Consider the following 17,972-nt stretch of genomic DNA (forward strand, 5'->3'; position numbering starts at 1 on the left):
GTGTCTAGAGATGAAGCAATCCGATATCGCCGCCTTCTGATTGCCATAAGGAGCGTATCCGAGTTCAAAGAAGGTGTGGAAGCGAGGCCAGAAGCGAGTTGAGGCGAGGAAGAGCTCGAATTCTCATCAGAAGAACTAAACCCTTGACGCGGCCTCGTTCTCTGGTACTCGCACGAGTGGTACCTTCAAGGTGCAAATACAGAATCGTGCCTTTTGAAGACCGCGTCTCAAGAATTTCAAGTCCGAATACAACACGAATTCTATTCGCATCTTCAACTCGACTGAGGGCTTGACTTCAAAAATAAGACATCGACCTCAAAAGTGTTGAATCTTGAGGAGGAAGGCACAAAAAAAAAAAAAAAAAAAAAAAAAAAAAAAAAAAAAAAAAAACCCCCCCTTTCCTTTGTGCCGCTTCACAAAGACCCCATTCTCCCTGTGTGAGAAAATCAAAAAATCAAAAAAAAAAAAAAAAAAAAATAAAAATAAAAATAAAAAATCATAGGAAAAAAAAAAGAAAAGAAAAAGAAAAAGCACGACACATAGGCAGACTCAGCCGTGCCTCACACCGCGCTGTCTTTCTTCCTCTTTCTTGGCTTTTGGCGCTGGGCCAGCCCTGTCTGAGAACTCTTTTCGAGATCTTCTCTTGGCCGTTACCGCGCTTCAACTTTCGATATCTTCCAGCTGTTCTCCACCATCTTTGATCCACCACAGACATCTTATCATGGTATGTATCATCTGCAACTGCACTCGACAACGCTTCATAGCACAAGAGCAACATTCCTGACCTCATCTGCATTGTTTATATCGCATCTTGTCTCATGCACCTCGACCTTTTTCGACACTCAATAGCGGCCCATTCTCCTCTCTGGACACGAGCGTTCGCTCACCCAGGTCAAGTTCAACCGTGAAGGTGACTTGCTCTTCTCCGTCGCAAAGGATCCAGTCATTAACGCTTGGTTCTCTCACAATGGCGAGCGTCTCGGCACCTACGAGGGTCACAACGGTACCGTCTGGACCGTTGATGTAGACTGTGAGTTTCACTATCACTTCCGACAAGAATGCGCGATCTGACTTACGCTTTACTGACCATCTCTATCACCGCCACCTCGTTGCCAACACACCATCACCATCAATCCCCTTCAACTACCCAAAACACCTCGCATCTTCGCATCTTCGCATTTTCGACCTCGCATCACCTCTCGACCTTAATCTGCACATTGCACCGACCTTCGCATTCTCGCACATCAGCCACGTCCACACTCCTCATCTCCGGATCCGCCGACAACCAGATGCGTCTTTGGGAGGTGGCTACCGGCAAGTGCCTCTTCACCTGGGAGTTCACCACCGCTGCCAAGCGTGTTGCCTGGTCTGAAGATTGCACTCAGGTTCTCGTAGTCACAGAACAGCGTATGGGTTACCGCGGATCGCTGCGTGTCTTCCGCATCAACCGTGACCCCGCCACATGGACACAGCAGGACCCTGAACCCACCCGCACCATCACCTTCTCTGGCCCCAAGGCCGTTGTCGCTGCTTTCGCCCCTTGCGACCAATACATCATCACCGGCCACGAGAACGGCAAGGTTGCAGCCTACTATCACGACGAGAAGGAGCCCGAGAGCGGTATCGACGCAGAGCTTGAGGAGCAGTCCACCGACGCACACCCTGGCGAGATGATCTCGGACATGCAGATGAGCGCCGACCGCACATACTTTGTCACCTCTTCCAGAGACAAGACCTCCAAACTCATCGACTCCATGACATTGCAAGTGATCAAGACATACGCCACCGAGACACCATTGAACAGTGCTTCCATTCATCCAACCAAGCCTTTCGTCATTGTTGGTGGTGGTCAGGATGCTATGAACGTCACAACCACTTCGGCACGACAAGGTCGATTCGAGACTCGATTCTGGCACAAGGTCTTTGAGGAGGAGTGCGCACGTCTCCCTGGCCACTTTGGTCCTATCAACACCATCGCCATTCACCCCGCCGGCATTGCATACGCTTCGGGAGGAGAGGACGGTTACGTTCGAGTCAACTGGTTCGACCCTGGCTTCTTCAACTCCAAGCTTTACGGCGCTGACCTTGAGCTTGCCCTCGAGGACCAATAGATACCGCAATCCCGACACCACAGCATCACCCTCGTCTTTCATCCAAAAGGCAAGTCAAAGGAAGGGCTTTCGCATTCCGCCCGACGCCGAGCAGATCAGCTCCAGCAGATGGTCTTCGTTATTCATGTAAATTAGCCAGCTAGTCAATCTTTACCTCCAGCACAAACCCTAGGGTAGATAAAGAGACAACTGCGACTTGTGGAGCACACTTCTCGATCGCATGTTTCTTTGCCTCAGATTTTTTTGGCATTGTCCCGATGGAAGATCTAGCCGATCTCTGTGATGGCTGTCCTGATGCGATATGCTAGACGACCAACAAGAGTTGAGCCATGACGATGACGATGAAGCTGGCTTCACTCGTGATCTCACAGAGCAGCTGGCTCAACGAGGATCTCATGCACAAGTCAAGAGTCCTACGTCTCAAGACACAAGTTGTCTCTCACAAGTTTAGTTTGATAGTATACAAACATTGAAAGTATGCAATTGCAACAGAGTCGCGAAACGCAATAGGAATTTGCAAAGCCGTGACAAGGACCGAGCGGGTATGTATGAAGGGTATGATGGCTACGCTAAATAACAAGTAAAACCATGACAATAAAGAATCAAACTCAAGGCACCTTTAAAGGTCCTTGGGAGAGGACAACGGCGAAGTAGCCAAAGAAGAAGGGGGACTGCTAGATCGACCGCTGCTACTTGTGCTGCTCGTGCTTTTGTCCGAGTCCTTGCTAGCTCTCTTGATCCAGTTGCTTAGTGTTGGAGAGAGCGACAACTTGTCCAAAGAGTTGGCGGAATTGCGTTTCTTCTTGCTTGACCTTGCGTCGGCGTCCATTGCGGCTAGCTCGGCATGGGTGGAAGCAACCGCGGCAGCAGCACCAGATCGAGTTTCGCGTCGTGTTGACGAAGAGGATCGCGTGGAAGACTTGTTTGCTGAAGAGGATCGCGTGGAAGACTTGTTTGCTGAAGAGGATCGCGTGGAAGACTTGTTTGCTGAAGAGGATCGCGTGGAAGACTTGTTTGCTGAAGAGGATCGTGTGCTTCGAGAGCTGCTAGTAGCCGCGGCGGTAGAAGTGGAAGGGGGTGGCGAGGATGAGGCAGCAGCAGGTTTGACACCGTTCTCGAGCAGGTGAAGCGGCCAGGGCTTTTGAATAGCTTGTGCCATTTCGTATCGTGCGCGAAGTTCAGCTGCTTTCTGTGAAGATGGTCGTTCAGAACGGTGATGTGATGAGGAGCCGCTAGAGCGAGCTCGGAAGGAGGTAGAGGCTTCTGACTCTGGCGACTTTCGAGACATAAGCAAAGGCATATTGTGCTATGGTGCGTGTCTCTCGAAGAGCTCCACGAAGTCGACTGTAGCTGCAAATGGGTCTAGATGTTTGTGGAAAGTGTCTGCAATGCCGAGCAGCGACTGTGGGAGGGCGGATACGGGGCATGTTGAGCAGTTGAAGATGGCGAGGTAGGGATATATATCTTTCGCCTCAATCAAACCCAAAAAGACTCGGCTTCGGTAACGCTCATCCAGCAACAGCAGCAGCAGCATGAGGCATGAAAGCGCATTATACAGAGTCCCGACCAAGACTCTGGTTGATGGCATACACATCCTACATACACTCCTACTGCCATACAGCAAGCTACGGATCGACTTCTTGTGGTTGGGCAGCCAAGGGAGCAAGTTTCTTTTCTTGGCATTGAAATCGCATCTCTCTTCTACGCTGTCCGCTTCTGTCACCAGGACTTCAAAAAGTAATGCTGTAATTTCAATCCTAGCAGAGCAGATGCGAGGCAGCTGGCCAGTCAAAGAAAAAGAAAAAGAAAAAGGAAAAGATAAAAGCTTGAAAATTGTACATGAAAAAGAAAAAAAAAAAAAGAAAAAAAAACCAGAGCTGTCCGACTTGGCAAAGCGCACACTACAGCGACACTGCAAAAGCGTGAGTGCCGGGTCAACCATCCCAAGCTTCTTGGCACCACCACCAGCGCAGTGCAACAGCCAAGAGGAAGAGCGAGAGGGCGCAATTTGGCTATTTCCACGATTCTTGGCAGCAAACGGGTGCTTGGCAAAACCTCTCCTCTCCTCCTCTCCCTTCCTTCCTCCCCTCCCTTCCTTCCTTCCCTCCCTTCCTTCCTTCCCTCCCTCTTCATCTCTCCGCAATGACTTCGTACCAGCTTATCCTTCAAGGAGTGATGAAACATCGTAACAGCTGCTTTCAGGGTCTATCAGCCTCCCGGGCTCGAAAGTGTTCACTCAAGCACACCTTGTGTAACAGCTGGACAGATTTCACTTTCAGCCTCCGCTCTCCCCTGTCTCTGTGACAGGCAGCCAAGGCTCTTCGAAGCCCACACCCGAGAATAAGACAAAGAACAAGGCAGGCTGGGTGGAATAGCCCGAGGGTCTATCAGCCTTGCCTCGCACGTGACATCCGGATGCCAAGTTCACCTCTCTCCTCATGAGCAGTTCTCACTTCTTGGCCCGTTATAGTGAATGGTGTTGAGGAATGCAGTATGCAAGCCAAGCTTCAGGCTCGCACTAAGAAAAAAAGAACAAAAACAAAAAAAGAAAAGGTGTGGAGCTGTTGAAGGCAACTCAACCTCTCACCTCTCACAATTTGCTGCGCCAAAACAGCTTGGCTCTACTTCTTGGCACCCCAAACCCACGCTAACGGATCATTCTCTTGGCTGCCTCAACCTCATCTTCTCCATCGAGCAATTGAGCAACATCCAGGGTCCAAGCTATCATCTTTGACTTTGAACAAAGCATCACCTTTGCCAAGGTGCGGACAAAAGAGACGAGATAGTGATTCTCGAACCAAGACCGAGCTAGCCTCGGCTACAGTATAGGATGCGATCATCCTCCAAACCTTGGCGAGACCGTCAGTCCAGCAGGTTTGTAACAGTTTGACACGTCGGTGCGGGCTTCTGGCATGTTTCGGGCTTCAACAGCCAAAGGTGGAGCCCAGCTTTTTCCTTCTCACATAAAACATGCTCCCCTCTCTCATGGCTACGTTCTATTCATTGTTTTGGCATCACAGTTCGACAGCACAGAGAATTGCTGATGCAGCATCTCAGTCTAGATCCAACAGTGAAATGACAGTGCAATAGGTATCAAGTTGTGACAGAGTGACAGCGGCTGCCTTAGCCGAAAGTAAATGACGAATAAGAAGACGAAGGTGTGTAACGGATGGCATCGCATCGCTAGGGTGGATAAACCTGGTATATTGATTCGATTGTGTAGAACCTATCCCTCGCCAAAGTGGCCCTTAGCTTCCATTGCCTCGCTCCGCTTGCCTCATCGCATCGAAGCGAAGCTAGCAGACCAAGCAGTAAACGCAGCCGCGTTATCATCTCTGAAGTACAGATACTCGGTATCCGTCCTTGTAGTCCACGCCTTTTGATCTCTCAAGATCATCGCCTGTTGAGCACCAAAGTTCCTTCCATCCCGATCAAAGGTTGAGCGATGTTGGTGTTCCAACCCTTCACCGAGGACGTCGAGATCGCTCATCATTGCCACGAGGGAAGCGATGGTTCGTTGGTTAGCGGCTTCGCGGACACAGCGATGGTTGGAGCGGTGGATGACAAGCGATTTACGCTTGGACTGGTTGGGTCCGTTGAGTGCTTGGACTACCGTGTCGATGATGCGACGGGTTTCGGTGATGACTTTGAGTGCTTGGCCGTAGTTTTTGCGCGAGATGAGGAGGAGAGATCGGGTGATCATCTCAGAGACGAGCACTTCGAGGCGTCGGCGGGTGACGGTGGGTTCTGCCACAACTGCAGCCAAGCCGGGTGGTCCATTGGTGAGTGGATCGGTCGAGTGAGTATCAATCTCGAGTGTTAGAATACCTGGGTTCGGCAGTCGCGAAGTGATCATGCCAGTGGCGGGATCCTTGAAGCTCACATCGGCTTCAAAGACCGCGATCTCTTCGACCATCTGTTCGAGGAAGCCATCGGCTCCATCCGAGTCAGCCAAGCTGAGATCTTGGATCCCCATCCTCTGCATGAAATCGTCCGTTGCGCTGCCTTGCTCGATGGGACCGGGACCAATGCTCTTGCCATCCCTTCTGTTCTCCATCAGGGTTGGCAGAAGACTTTCCAGATCCAATTCAAGCTCGACCAGCAGATCCTTGGCCTCTCCGAACTTAATTTCACCAATGTCAATGTCGACATCCTTGCCTGAGCTCGAAATGATAGCGCCTGGCAAACCGGCAATCTTGCGAATCCTGAAACAGTTGTCCTGAGGTACGCCAATGTGCACTTTGACATCGGTCAGCGCAACTGACATCATCGAACCCAAACAGCCCGCCAGACACTCTCGCAACTGATACCACTCGCGCACGAAAGTGTATGAGCCACGAGTATGGTTGGAGATCAACCAGAGCGATGAAGGGTCATGCGTCTTGCCGTAGCCAAAGCAGTGAATGGCAACATTAGCAGCTTCAGCACGTGCCATGACGAGGTCCATCTGGTTACGTTTGGGACCGTCAGAAGTGTCATTGACCAGCATCATGCTTGTGACTGAGTTCTTGGCTTTCCTGCCGAGCACAACGTCAAGACCAACGTTGACGGCGGTGACCGAGTCGATGCGCTCGCTTGAGCCGCCGAGCTTGCTGAGATCGACACTGAAAGGGTCACAGTCTTGACTGTCCCAAGGACGGCCAATGTTCTGAACGAACTCTTCCAAGAGCTGACGGCTGGCATCGCGATGAGGATTGAGCAAACCGGTGCGCTTGACCTCGCCATCGATGCCAACAGTGAAAGCGACGAGCGAGATACGGTCGATGGGGCCGAGGCTGTGGATGATAAAGTCGAGCGAGGATCGGATGAGGCGGAGCTTGAGCGCTGCAGACGAGCTGATGGAGCCCGAGATGTGCTCGGGTAGCACCAAAGGCACCGAGATCATCAGCACGAGGTCGATGGGAGTGTGCGGCAGCATGCTAGGTGGCGGAACACGTGGGTCAAGACCGCCCGAACTGGACCACTGCTGGTACAAAGATACAGTGTCGCTCGATGCCGAAATTCGACAGCCGGCAACAGAGCCGTTGCCGTGATGGCTGTGGTAGCTCGAGGAGACGGCTGACAGACGTCGACTATTGCGCGAATGCATGGCAGCTGCTGACCCATGATGAGAGCCAGACTTGCCACTCAAGACGGATGCGGAGCCACTCGCCAGCGGCTGCGTGGCGGTAGGGCGGTTGGGAGACAGTCCTGGTACTGCTATCGACTTTTGCTGCTCGAGCAAATCATTCGAAGACTGCGCAACGGGAGTGGCTGCAGGGGCCTCAAAAGCGGAGATGGCAGGTGAGTTTCCTCCGTCACCTTCGGTCAACTCTGTCAATCGGGCTCGCCATACGGCCATGGTGCCGGTCTCGCGGAAGCACAAGACGAACTGATCCAAGTCCTCATCATCCATAGTGATGCTGAGACTGTGCTCGCCGGCAACGGACGAGTGGAGAACACGTCGGATGTGACGCAAGTAGATACGACCTTTGAGTTTGAGCGCAGGTTTGCCGGTCTCGGCCTCGTTTGGGCCAACACTGTTGGCAGCGCCTCCATTGGAGATGAAGCGACCCATGCCCTTGCGTCTTTCTTCAGTAACACAGAGTAGCGCCTCTTGAAAGAGGTAGATGTGGAACTCGCGGACGACCGAGTCCTGTCGAATGTTGAGCAAGTCGTGGAGGACGAGAGGACCAAAGTGCTCGATCGAGTGACCCTTCCAGTCAGCTACACGCTGTTGCAGGTCATCCAGGATGGCACGATTGGGGTCCAAGGCTGGAAGACCGGCAGGAGCGGCGCCAAAGGAAAAGCCTGGCTCGTCGGGCGAGTCGATTGGGGCAATGACGTTGTGCTTGTCACCCTGTTCGGTAAAGCCGAGACGAGCTTCTGGCATAGGGCTTCGGTTGTGATCGATGGTGGCGGCATTGTCGGAGATATTGACGTGCCAGCCAGAGCCACTTTGCTTGAGATCATCCGAGTAAGAATCGTCATCCTTGCGAGCGCCATTGGTGCTGTTGTCTTGGGCATATTCGTCCGAGATGGTATCGAGGGCGTGGTCGCGGATGTCGGAAGGAGAGCGACGGCTTGGCACCTCGATGGAAAGCACTGAGACAACGTTGAGCTTGGCGCTTTGCTTGCCGTTGGGCTTGCAGTAAATGGTGGGGAACTCGGGTCTAGCTCGCAAAATGGGCAGCGTGTGGTTGTGGGACGAGGTAGATGAGAAGGAAGCGGCTGAGCTGATAGTATGCCTTGCTTGCTTTGACTGCGACTGTTCGACGGGATCGTCCGTGTGCGCCTGAGAATTCTCACCATCGTCGGAAAAGGAGAGGGTGGAACGAAGCTTGGGCGAATCAACGGCGATTCCATTGATGCCTGCAAGCTTGTGAGATTTGCTCGAGTTGGCATCACCGAGAGCGATGGGCTTGCGGCAGACACCGCACATGCCGGGAGGTGCAACACTGTGTCTGGCTGAAGCTCCAGCACCACGCAAACGACTGCCAGGGCTCTGAGCAGCTAGCAAAGCTTGGGGAGGACCGTAGATAGCAGTGAAGCAGGCATTGTGAAGGGCGTGGCCGCAAGCGGGCACGACGTGGGGCTTCTCACCAGAGAGTCGATGCGAGAGCGGTTCAAGGCAGACTGGGCAGTCAACCTCGGACATCTCGGTGAACGTTGTAGCACCACCGACAGTGTTGGAGATGTCAGAAGAGAAGGTCCTGGAGTAGGAAGAGTGAGCCTCGCTCATTTCAGAGACGGATTTGGTCCTACTGATGGCGGGGCTGCGGATGGTGGACTGGGAAAGTTGATTGCGGTGGTGATAAGAATCGACTAAAGGTTGTGCATGTTGGCCATAGGCTGATAACATGTGACGATCTTGACGGCTGACGACGTGGATCTGAGGAACACCAGCACCCATCATACGCTCGAGCTTGGTCTGCCTTGCTGCATCGCTGGAGGTGATGCCCGAGACGCTGCGCTTGACGTTTAGAGTGTTGGGAGCATGCTGAGACGCAGAGGCATGGTTCGCAGAGAGGGAGTGTGTAGAAGCACCGTGACGTGAGTCCGAGTAGATGCCGAGATTGGCAGCGAGCCTGTCATCGTTCTGACGTCGTACTGCCTTTGCATCGGCGTTTGCTACATCGCGTGCGTTGGAAAGCTTTTTGCTTCGGAGGGGGCCAACGTCGAAAAGACGCATATTGGCTAGTTAATGGTTGTGGTAGCAGGTTGTTAGGATCGACTCTGGGGAGAGGGATGGCGGAAAGAGATGGTCACGACGATGTCCAGAATTCTGAAAATGCTCAGAAAGCAGGTTTCCATGCCAGAGCGGCTCTTGAGGTAGCGGCGATGTGGCTTTTGCGAGATACGTGTTGACTGGCAGGGTAAGATGTGCAGATGCGAAGAGCACCGTGCTGTAAGAAGGGGCACGGATGAGCAGAGAAAGCGTGTAAAAGAGGCTGGAGCTGTGGAGCAAAGGGGAAAGGGGAAAGGCGGCTAGAGCGTCGTTGGAGCGCTTGAGCTCGTCTGATTCTGGAAAGGCGACTGAGAATAACCTGGAGGGGTCCAAGCTTGCGGAGTGTGGCGGGGCAAGGTATGCTTGCAGAGGCGAGATGCAGTCAGCTTATAAGGGGTATCTAGTGGCTCCGAATGATGACGATCTATTGCCGTCGAACCGATTGAATGTATCCGTGTTTGCTCGGTAGGAAATCGGTGCTGAGGTTGTAATGCGACCGGAAACAATGCCTTGACAGTAGCCGAGATGAGGTGATGTCAATGTGGGATGTGGGTGAGAAACGTTAATCTCGAACTTCGCTGTAATGGTGGTCAGATGAGAAGGGAAATGTTCCGCAGGACAAGGATTTGATGATGTGAGAAAGGAAACGAGGCTCGAGGGTGCGCAGGGGTTCTGAAGGAAAGAAGGAAGCAAGGCCGATGGAGCAAAGTTGTAGGTCGAACGTCGAGGTTCGAGGTTCGAGGTCGAGATCCAAGATGCACGCGTGTCGGCAGTAGGAGCGAGCGAGAGGTGCAGAAGCTGAAGCAGAAGCTGAGAGCCAAGGCCCAAGAGGCACGAGACAAGGGACAGAAGCTTTCAGGGTGGAACTGACCAACCGGTGTCAAAAATAAAAGTAAAAAAAATAAATCAAATCGAACAAGTTTGGAGAGTCGGGCTAGGGCTGGATCTTCGCACCGCCAGACTGTGTGCTTAGCAGCGTGAAAGGCACAGACATAGAAGAAAAAAAGCTTTCGCCTGACGGCAACTGATTCAGAGTTGTGTGCTTTGGCTCCTCTTTGGACTCTCGCTTATAATCGAGGTGCAGCAAGAGAGGCAGGTCGACCTGCCTCTTTTTGGCCTTCTCACTTTCTAGTTTAACCGTCTCTGCGTCTCGCCTAACGCATACAGCACAACACAGCACAGCACAACACAGCACAGCACAACACAAGCCCGCAGAATCTACGACACGGCACAACGCGACACGACACAACACGACACAGCAACCTTCACTGCACTGCAATGAGCGTTGCAACTTGTCGACACGGCATCTGCACATCCAAGCGCCTTGTCGGCACGACCCGTTCCAAGCCAAATTGCCATGGGAACAGTTGAAATGAATGCAATTTGAGGCAAGAGTCTCAGTGGTGCTCGTTCCGTTGCTCCTCTCCGTCGGTGGCTTTCATTCGAAGGCTTCCGTTGACTGCTGCCTCCCCCTTTCGCCACATATCCAAATCATGCGACTTTTGCAAAGATTCTGGTGATGAAAAGGGGGCGGAGAATGGAGTTCCGGCAACAAGCCTGGAAAGCAATCAAATCAATGCAATAATATTGCTGACGTGCTTGTGCGGAGCCTCGATGCAGCCTGTTGGACAGCTGAACAGCAGCAGCATCATTCATGTAACAGCATCTCGCAGTCGAGCATTGATTCTGTTGCTGTATGCTGCAACACTGGTCAACTCTTTCACGCAACATGCCCACCAGCAGAGCCATGTGCGGCGTGCCGCGTGCCGGTGCAGTATAACAACCTCTTCAACCGCTATATCATCTCTCAGTAGACAGGTTGCTCAAACCTGGACATGGTTGCCATGTAGCGGCAGCTACAGCAGGTTGCTTGCCATTTTCTTGGCTGACAGCCCATCGACCTTGGACAGATAATGCCATCTCGCCCACTGTGGCGTGGGCTTTTTGAGCGACCTTGTGTGGGACAAGCAAGAAATAAAGAGCTGTCCAATTCATTTTTTAATTTTTTTTTTTGGCGATTGTTGTTCAGATATGTACAACTCAAACTATCCGGCCACTCTAGAAGTTCTCACCCGGAGCCAGCTTCTCAGACATTCAATCAGTCAGTCGAACATCACAGCAACAAGTCATACCTGGAGGCAGTGCTAAGAGAAACAGACAAAAAGTGAAGGAAAAGTGGCACGGGGCAAGCATGAACCATCCGAAAGAAGGCCCCGACTTTCAAGCGGCTGTTCAATTACACTACAGTTGGCGCCCAAAGACGCAGCCCCAGCTGGCAGTCCGCCTCGCGCCCTGGGAAATTTGACAGCTTTTCTTTCGCTTCCAACAGCATTCGTGTGGTCAAGATCTTGCCTGAACAGCGGAGTTGGTCGACACAAGCAACAGAGACAGACGGAGAGAGAGAGAGAGAGAGACAGACAGAAAGCTTTTCATTAATGCTCGGCTAAAGCTTAAGCGCGACCCGCCCTGCTAAGCTTTTTAAGCGCCGAGTTACGCGAACCAGCTTCCAAAACGCGTTTTTTTTTTTTTTTTTTTTTTTTTTTTTTTTTTATTTTTTTTTTTTTTGACATCGAAGAATCTGAAATAGACACTTGCTGAATCGGGACGATGCGTGAACTGTCTGACCATCGCATCCTGCCCAGCGCTCAATCTCCCGTGCGGTCATAAATCCAGAGATCGAGAAGCACCTTCCTGTAAGGTGATGGTGTAGGCACCATGTTAAGCCAGGCAGGAACATGTCCCAAGATAGTATGGGGTACAATGGGATGTTAAAAGGTGAAGATGTTTGAGTCCTGATAACTGGCAATTGGAGAGAGTCTAAGTATGATGTCACTGCTGGTTTAGACAGAAACATGTATACTCAATTGACTGGATAAACATGGCGAGAACCTAGTGTTCTCAGCTAGTTATATACAGTATGCACATAAACTGTCCCAAGATTTTACATGTCACCATACATCACTCTAATGCTCAATAGCTATAAGTTGTATTGCCACACTGTCTGATATTGTCTGAAAGCACTGCTTCTTCTCTCCAAGACTGTGGAATTGATATTGACATTGACTAAAAAAATTGTGCTATGAAGAAGAGCTGAAATTTTTTTTATTGTGGGACAGTTTATGGAGCACTCCTCGAGAACACCTTAGTACTTTGTATTCCATCCTTTGGCCTTCAGAACTGCCTTGATGCAGTCTGGCATGCTCTCTATTAGTATCCTACATGTCTCTGGAGTGATCACTTTCCATTCAGCTTCATGTCAGTGGTCGTGTGCCTAACACCTGACTCTCTGCAGAATGGGCTGTCAGGGGTCTCACGCCTGAAACCCAGGTCGGTCTGTCGAGATACTTGGTGACTATCAAACTGTGCGACAGCTATTGTCTTGGTATCTGTCTCAACAAGCTAGTCATTCAGCAACTATCAAGTTGTGCGATGACAGCAGATGGCGATCATTGTATATACTATCGTAGGTTTTGGCTGACCTCTGTGGACACTCCATTCAGGGGTAGCTTGGCACGATCAATAACAATACATAGGTTATGATGACACCAAGGTCTGGTGTGAGTGTTGATGATGATGAGGTTGATGGTGTTGATGATAAGGTTGGTGAGTGTTGATGGTAATGAGGTTGATGGTGTTGGTGATAAGGTTGGTGGCATCAACATGAGTGTCCAGTGTGTTGACTGATGCTTGAGGTGATCCCCAGACCACAGTGGACTACTGCCTTCAGTTCTATCTTAATCCAGACCACTGACCTGCTATGGGTCACCTTCAGACATCAGGTAGTGGTGATACAACACATGCACTACAATGAGGAGCAACCTTGATAGATTGCTGCTATGCTGACTGAAACTAATATATACTTATGCTGAAGTGATAACTAGTTATGGTGTGTGTAGAGTGGATGAGGATCCACTTGACCTTTGATGATGAGAAAGTATGGTTATATACCTCTTCACAGCATCACCAGTGATGCTGCTCCTGCTCTCTCTCCAGAGAGTACCTTCTTCATCGAGTACTGTTCAGGAGGCCTCTCCTGCTTGCTTGGCACCCCTGTGCCTCTTGAGCTGTGTCAACTCCTTCGACACTGCTCCTCCTCCTTGCTATCCTGCTTGTTTGGCACCCCTGTGCCTCCTGAGTGGTGTCAACTCCTTCAACACTGCTCCTCCTCCTCAGGACCTGCTTGCCAGTTCCCTATACACTGCTCCTTCTCCTTTGACCAGTGATGGTTCCTTTGACTCTTGTCTCTTGAGCCCCTGAGTGGTAACCATCTGCATGCTCCTTGAGCTTGGTCCTCCTTGTGGCTGTGCCTGGCCCTCCTCACATATGGGCTCGGTCCTCCTTTGCATGTGAGTCCATAGGAGTCCATGGTCTCCATGGAGACTGCACTATGACCATGCTCTCTAATTGTATCGACTAGATCGTCGATACCTGTGCTCCTTCCATATGAACCAGTGACCCTCCTGCTTCTTGAGCATTCAGGCCCATGACATGGGCCATCTCAGCGGATCTCAGCGAGTTCCGGTAGGGAGAGTTGACTGAGTGTACTTCTCGGAGAACTGGTGAGGCGGCTCTCCTTAACAGATAACCATGATACCCAATGAGTGAGGCCCAGGGAACGGATGTTGACTAACCACTGTTGGCACTCCATACAGAGGTAATGTGGCAAGTTCAGCTCCTAGCAATGGTGTAGTACAACACTGGCACAAGTGTCGAGATGTTGACATAGTACTGAGAGCAACGGAGCTAGTGCTCAGCTGATGTTGTTGGCAGCAGTTGGGTTATAGGGACTGGTAGAGGTTCCAGGCCCGTGGTGGAGGTTCCACCTGTAGTTGAGGTGCTACAGCATCGATGTAGGTGTTGATGACATCATTTACAATACTCTTCATTTGATGATGAAGGCTCAGACTTGTAATGATCACAATAGATGGTATTGCAATGTGCAATGTATAAGGAATATTACTGTTCATGTAGTATAACATATGGTTATGATAACTGTGAAGGTATAGTAGAGTGGATGAGTCTCCACTCATCCAGTAGCATGGAAAGATAGTATATATACAAAGCTGTACTGACATCACAATCTAGCACTACCACATGACCTGCATGTGACACTGCTCAGGCCTTGCTTGGTAATGCTGACTTCAGCACCTTCCTGAGCTGCCAAGCCAACTACACTTCCAGAGTGATTGTTCCCTAGCAATACATCACATGTCTAATCATCATCGATCAATGATGTCGACTTCCCACATGTACAACAGGGTGGCACTGCTCAACAACCCTCCCATCTGTTCCTGCTACCGGTAGTCCCTGATGTCTGTCCAGTGAGCTACAGTCATCTACTGGATCTCCCTGGGATCTGCCAAGTCAGGCTCTTACACTGGCCCTCAGCCAATTTAACCTCTCTGTCTGTGCAGATGGTGCAGACTCCATTTTGGCTGACTGGCTCCCATGACACTACCCCCCTTTCGAGAGCTGAGCTCCATCAAGGCTAGGTATGTCCACCAGCAATCCCTTACTTCCTGCTGTTCCACCAACAGCACTACACATGATCATCAAGATGGCATGCACTTGTAACACTTCCTGCTCTGCTGCATTGTCTCAACCACCCAGCCAGAACCTGCCCACCTCTGGGTTGGGAAAGCCTGTGTGCCATAGCGCCAGGCTACTTGGATGCAATTCCGCCCCTCCTGCAGGTCCCTCTGCTGCTGGCCCCATGGCCACAGCTTCACCTACAACTGCTGCCAGTGAGCAGCCTTCTGAAACTGCAGCCACCGAGCTGCTGGTCACCCTCGCTTCTGAGGCTCGTCCCTGCTTGGAACTGCTGTTCCTCGGTGGCAATGAGGAGGAACTGTTGTTCCTTGGTGGTGAAGGGGAGGAACCAACGTTCCTTGATAGTGAGGAGGAGGAAGAACGACAGGTGGTGGAGATGGAAGTGGGGGAATTGGAGGAGAAGGAGGTCAGCGAGACGGTAGAGGAACCTGCGGCTCGTCATGCAAGGGTGATGACTGAGGAGCACGAGTTGGAGTATAGAGCACTGTTGGAGGCATCAGAGACTCTGCCACCCACTGCCAATGAGGTGGTGGATGCCATACTCGAACTCAGATGTGAAGACATGCCAGTGTTCATTGAGATGCCCACCTGGGTTACACTGCTGCTGGTTGTGTACCCATCCACACCATCACCTGCTCCTTCAATTGTGGGGGAGCATGTGCCCAACAACTGCAAGGTCACATTGTGGGCAGAGTGATTCATAGCTCTGGTGTTGTTGGTGTTGGTGGCCTGCCAGGCTTGGCCCAGCAATTGGGTGGTGGCAGAGGGCTCACCTGTGGCTGGATGACTCCATTGTCTGGTCCTCCTTCGCTTGGCCAAGGGGTGTATGCCCTGGCCAAGCTGGCAATGCCTTCGCTGCACCAAACTTGGAATCCTGTAAGTTGGTGCTGCCCTGTTTCCTCCTCTCACACCCCTCAAGTTTGCTGCTGACTTCACCTCTTACCCCTTTTCAGCTGCTTCCTGTCGGCCTTCGCCGATATGCTCTCCACCGGCAGTAGGAGCTGGGTCTAGCATAATTGTGTGCATTGCCATCTAGGTGGCCACAAGAGATGCAAGCACATGGTGAGTGCATTGCCCATGATGGTGTACTACAGTGATGCTCCTCCCCGACACCTGTGTCCAGGCAAGCATGGTGTCGAGTGTGCTCATCTAACTGGTGCCCAGGGAAAAGGTTCAGGGGTGGTGCACAAACAAGATTGCCTCTTGAACCCTGTGGAGGATGACAACTGGGGTTATGCAATGTGCATCATCTGGGGTGCCTCACCCTGCTCAGTATGAGAGCCAGTCCTGCTCATGATCAAGAGATACCTCCATCGTCAGTTGTGACTGGTATCCCTGCACACCCCCTTCGAGAGGTTGGAGGCTGTTGGCAGCAGCCCTGCCCCTGTCAATACAACTCTGCCTGTTGATGAGCCCTTGTCTGCTGACAAGTCTTCATCCACCGCTGAGTTGGTGGAGCTGACCATGCCCACTGGCTACATCGATATGTAAAGTCTCAGCAATAGTAGTGCCTTGTTTCTCGTCAAACCTTGTGTGAAATTGGTTGTGCAGCCATGGTCGCAGAAACAGTCCATACTACTCCATGGCACAATACCTGTTGACATGTGTCACCTCCCAGACCTGAGATCCATTGACTCCTGCACAGCTTGGCAGATTTTGTGGAAATTCTCCAAGTCAGGGTCTCTGACCAGATCTCATTTCTCTGTTGTGCCCAGTATTATTTGGCAGATCTCGTGGAAATTCCCCAAGTCAAGGTCACTGACCAGAATACATTTCTTCACAATCCCTCATTGTCATCTGTGCTACTATCTCCTTCCCCCTGCTGAAACCTCATACTCCTGGATGAGGTTGGGGCAATTGAGACAGGCCACCAGTTCCCATGAGGCTGCCTCTTCTGGGTAGCCTTGCCATAACACCTTGTACTCCCACTGCAGACTGTGTCTGCACTTCCTGACAATGGCTTCTACCTCAAACTCCAACTCTTCATCTGTTAGCTGTGGTGTGACCTCAAGCTCTGAACACTGTGGTAGAGAGCTGGTCTTCTTTGGCTCAAGCATTGAGACATGGAAGACATCATGTACCTGCAGACTTGCAGGCAGCTGCAGTCAATATGCTCATCTGCCGATGCATTCAAGCACAGGGAACAGACCCACTAGATGTGTGTCGAGTTTGGGGCTAGGTCTCGCCATTTTCCAGTTCTTCCGGTTGACATAGACCATGTCACCCACCTTGAACTCCATGTCCTTCTGCTTCCAGTTGTATTGTGCCACCACTCGGCTCTGGGCCTGCCGGATCTGGTCCTGCAAATACACCATGAAGTCTTCTCTGCAGGTGGCAAACTTGCTCTTCTTCGGGTCGAGTATTCCAACTTGTTTTGGAAGCTCTGGGTGAGACTTTGGGTTCCACCTGTAGCATGCAAAGAAAGGAGAGACTCCTATGCTGCTGTGGACCATGTTATTGTACACAAATGCAGCCATCGGCAGCCAAGCAACCCAGTCATCCTGCTCGTAGTTACAGTACATGCAGAGGTACTGTTCCACCACTTGGTTGACCTGCTCCATCTGTCCATCCATCTGTGGGTGGTAGGCTGTGCTGTGCTGAGCGAGTGGTGAATAACCAGCTTCTTCATGAACTCTCTCCATGCTGCTGAGACAAACTGGCAGCCACAATCAGAGACTATGTGGTCCAGTACTCCAAAGCGACTCATGACCTGGTCCTTGAGCAGCTCTGTGGTTTGTTTCGACATGATTGTTTTGTACGTCGGTGCCAGAATGGTGTCAGGGGTCTCGCGCCTGAAACCCAGGTCGGTCTGTCGAGATACTCAGTGACTATCGAACTGTGTGACAGCTATTGTCTCAGTATCGGTCTTGATGAGCTAGTCGCTTGGCAACTATCAAGTTGTGCAATGACAGCAGGTGGTGTTCATTGTATGTACTATTGTAGGTTTCGGCTGACCTCTGTGGACACTCCATTCAGGGGTAGCTCAGCACGATCAATATCAATGCGTAGGTTATGATGACACCAAGGTCTGGTGTGAGTGTTGATGATGATGAGGTTGATGGTGTTGGTGATAAGGTTGGGAGTGTCCACAGAGGTCAGCCGAA

The 17,972-nt window shown here is 51.3% G+C and overlaps 5 protein-coding genes across 5 annotated transcripts; 2 read left to right on the forward strand and 3 right to left on the reverse strand.

The window, feature by feature from the left end:
- Window positions 1-1,058: 1,058 nt before the first annotated feature.
- On the forward strand, window positions 1,059-2,111 carry UHO2_04411 (putative TIF34 - translation initiation factor eIF3, p39 subunit; the record flags this gene model as incomplete). The annotated part of the gene is made up of 1 exon (XM_041558403.1): window positions 1,059-2,111. One exon carries the CDS (start codon window positions 1,059-1,061, stop codon window positions 2,109-2,111), a length of 1,053 nt encoding a protein of 350 aa, XP_041414337.1.
- Window positions 2,112-2,730: 619 nt separating this feature from the next.
- Window positions 2,731-3,411, reverse strand: UHO2_04412 (uncharacterized protein; the record flags this gene model as incomplete). The annotated part of the gene is made up of 1 exon (XM_041558404.1): window positions 2,731-3,411. The coding sequence occupies one exon, from the start codon at window positions 3,409-3,411 to the stop codon at window positions 2,731-2,733; it is 681 nt and encodes a 226-aa protein (XP_041414338.1).
- A 1,977-nt stretch (window positions 3,412-5,388) lies between these two features.
- Window positions 5,389-9,282, reverse strand: UHO2_04413 (uncharacterized protein; the record flags this gene model as incomplete). The annotated part of the gene is made up of 1 exon (XM_041558405.1): window positions 5,389-9,282. The coding sequence occupies one exon, from the start codon at window positions 9,280-9,282 to the stop codon at window positions 5,389-5,391; it is 3,894 nt and encodes a 1,297-aa protein (XP_041414339.1).
- A 5,593-nt stretch (window positions 9,283-14,875) lies between these two features.
- Window positions 14,876-15,565, forward strand: UHO2_04414 (uncharacterized protein; the record flags this gene model as incomplete). The annotated part of the gene is made up of 1 exon (XM_041558406.1): window positions 14,876-15,565. One exon carries the CDS (start codon window positions 14,876-14,878, stop codon window positions 15,563-15,565), a length of 690 nt encoding a protein of 229 aa, XP_041414340.1.
- A 1,108-nt stretch (window positions 15,566-16,673) lies between these two features.
- Window positions 16,674-17,510, reverse strand: UHO2_04415 (uncharacterized protein; the record flags this gene model as incomplete). The annotated part of the gene is made up of 2 exons (XM_041558407.1): window positions 16,674-16,882; window positions 17,018-17,510. The coding sequence occupies 2 exons, from the start codon at window positions 17,508-17,510 to the stop codon at window positions 16,674-16,676; spliced, it is 702 nt and encodes a 233-aa protein (XP_041414341.1).
- Between the last annotated feature and the right edge of the window lie 462 nt (window positions 17,511-17,972).

The sequence above is a fragment of the Ustilago hordei genome, assembly GCF_900519145.1.
Source record: "Ustilago hordei strain Uho2 genome assembly, contig: UHO2_contig_09, whole genome shotgun sequence".
NCBI classification, from domain to species: Eukaryota; Fungi; Basidiomycota; class Ustilaginomycetes; order Ustilaginales; family Ustilaginaceae; genus Ustilago; species Ustilago hordei.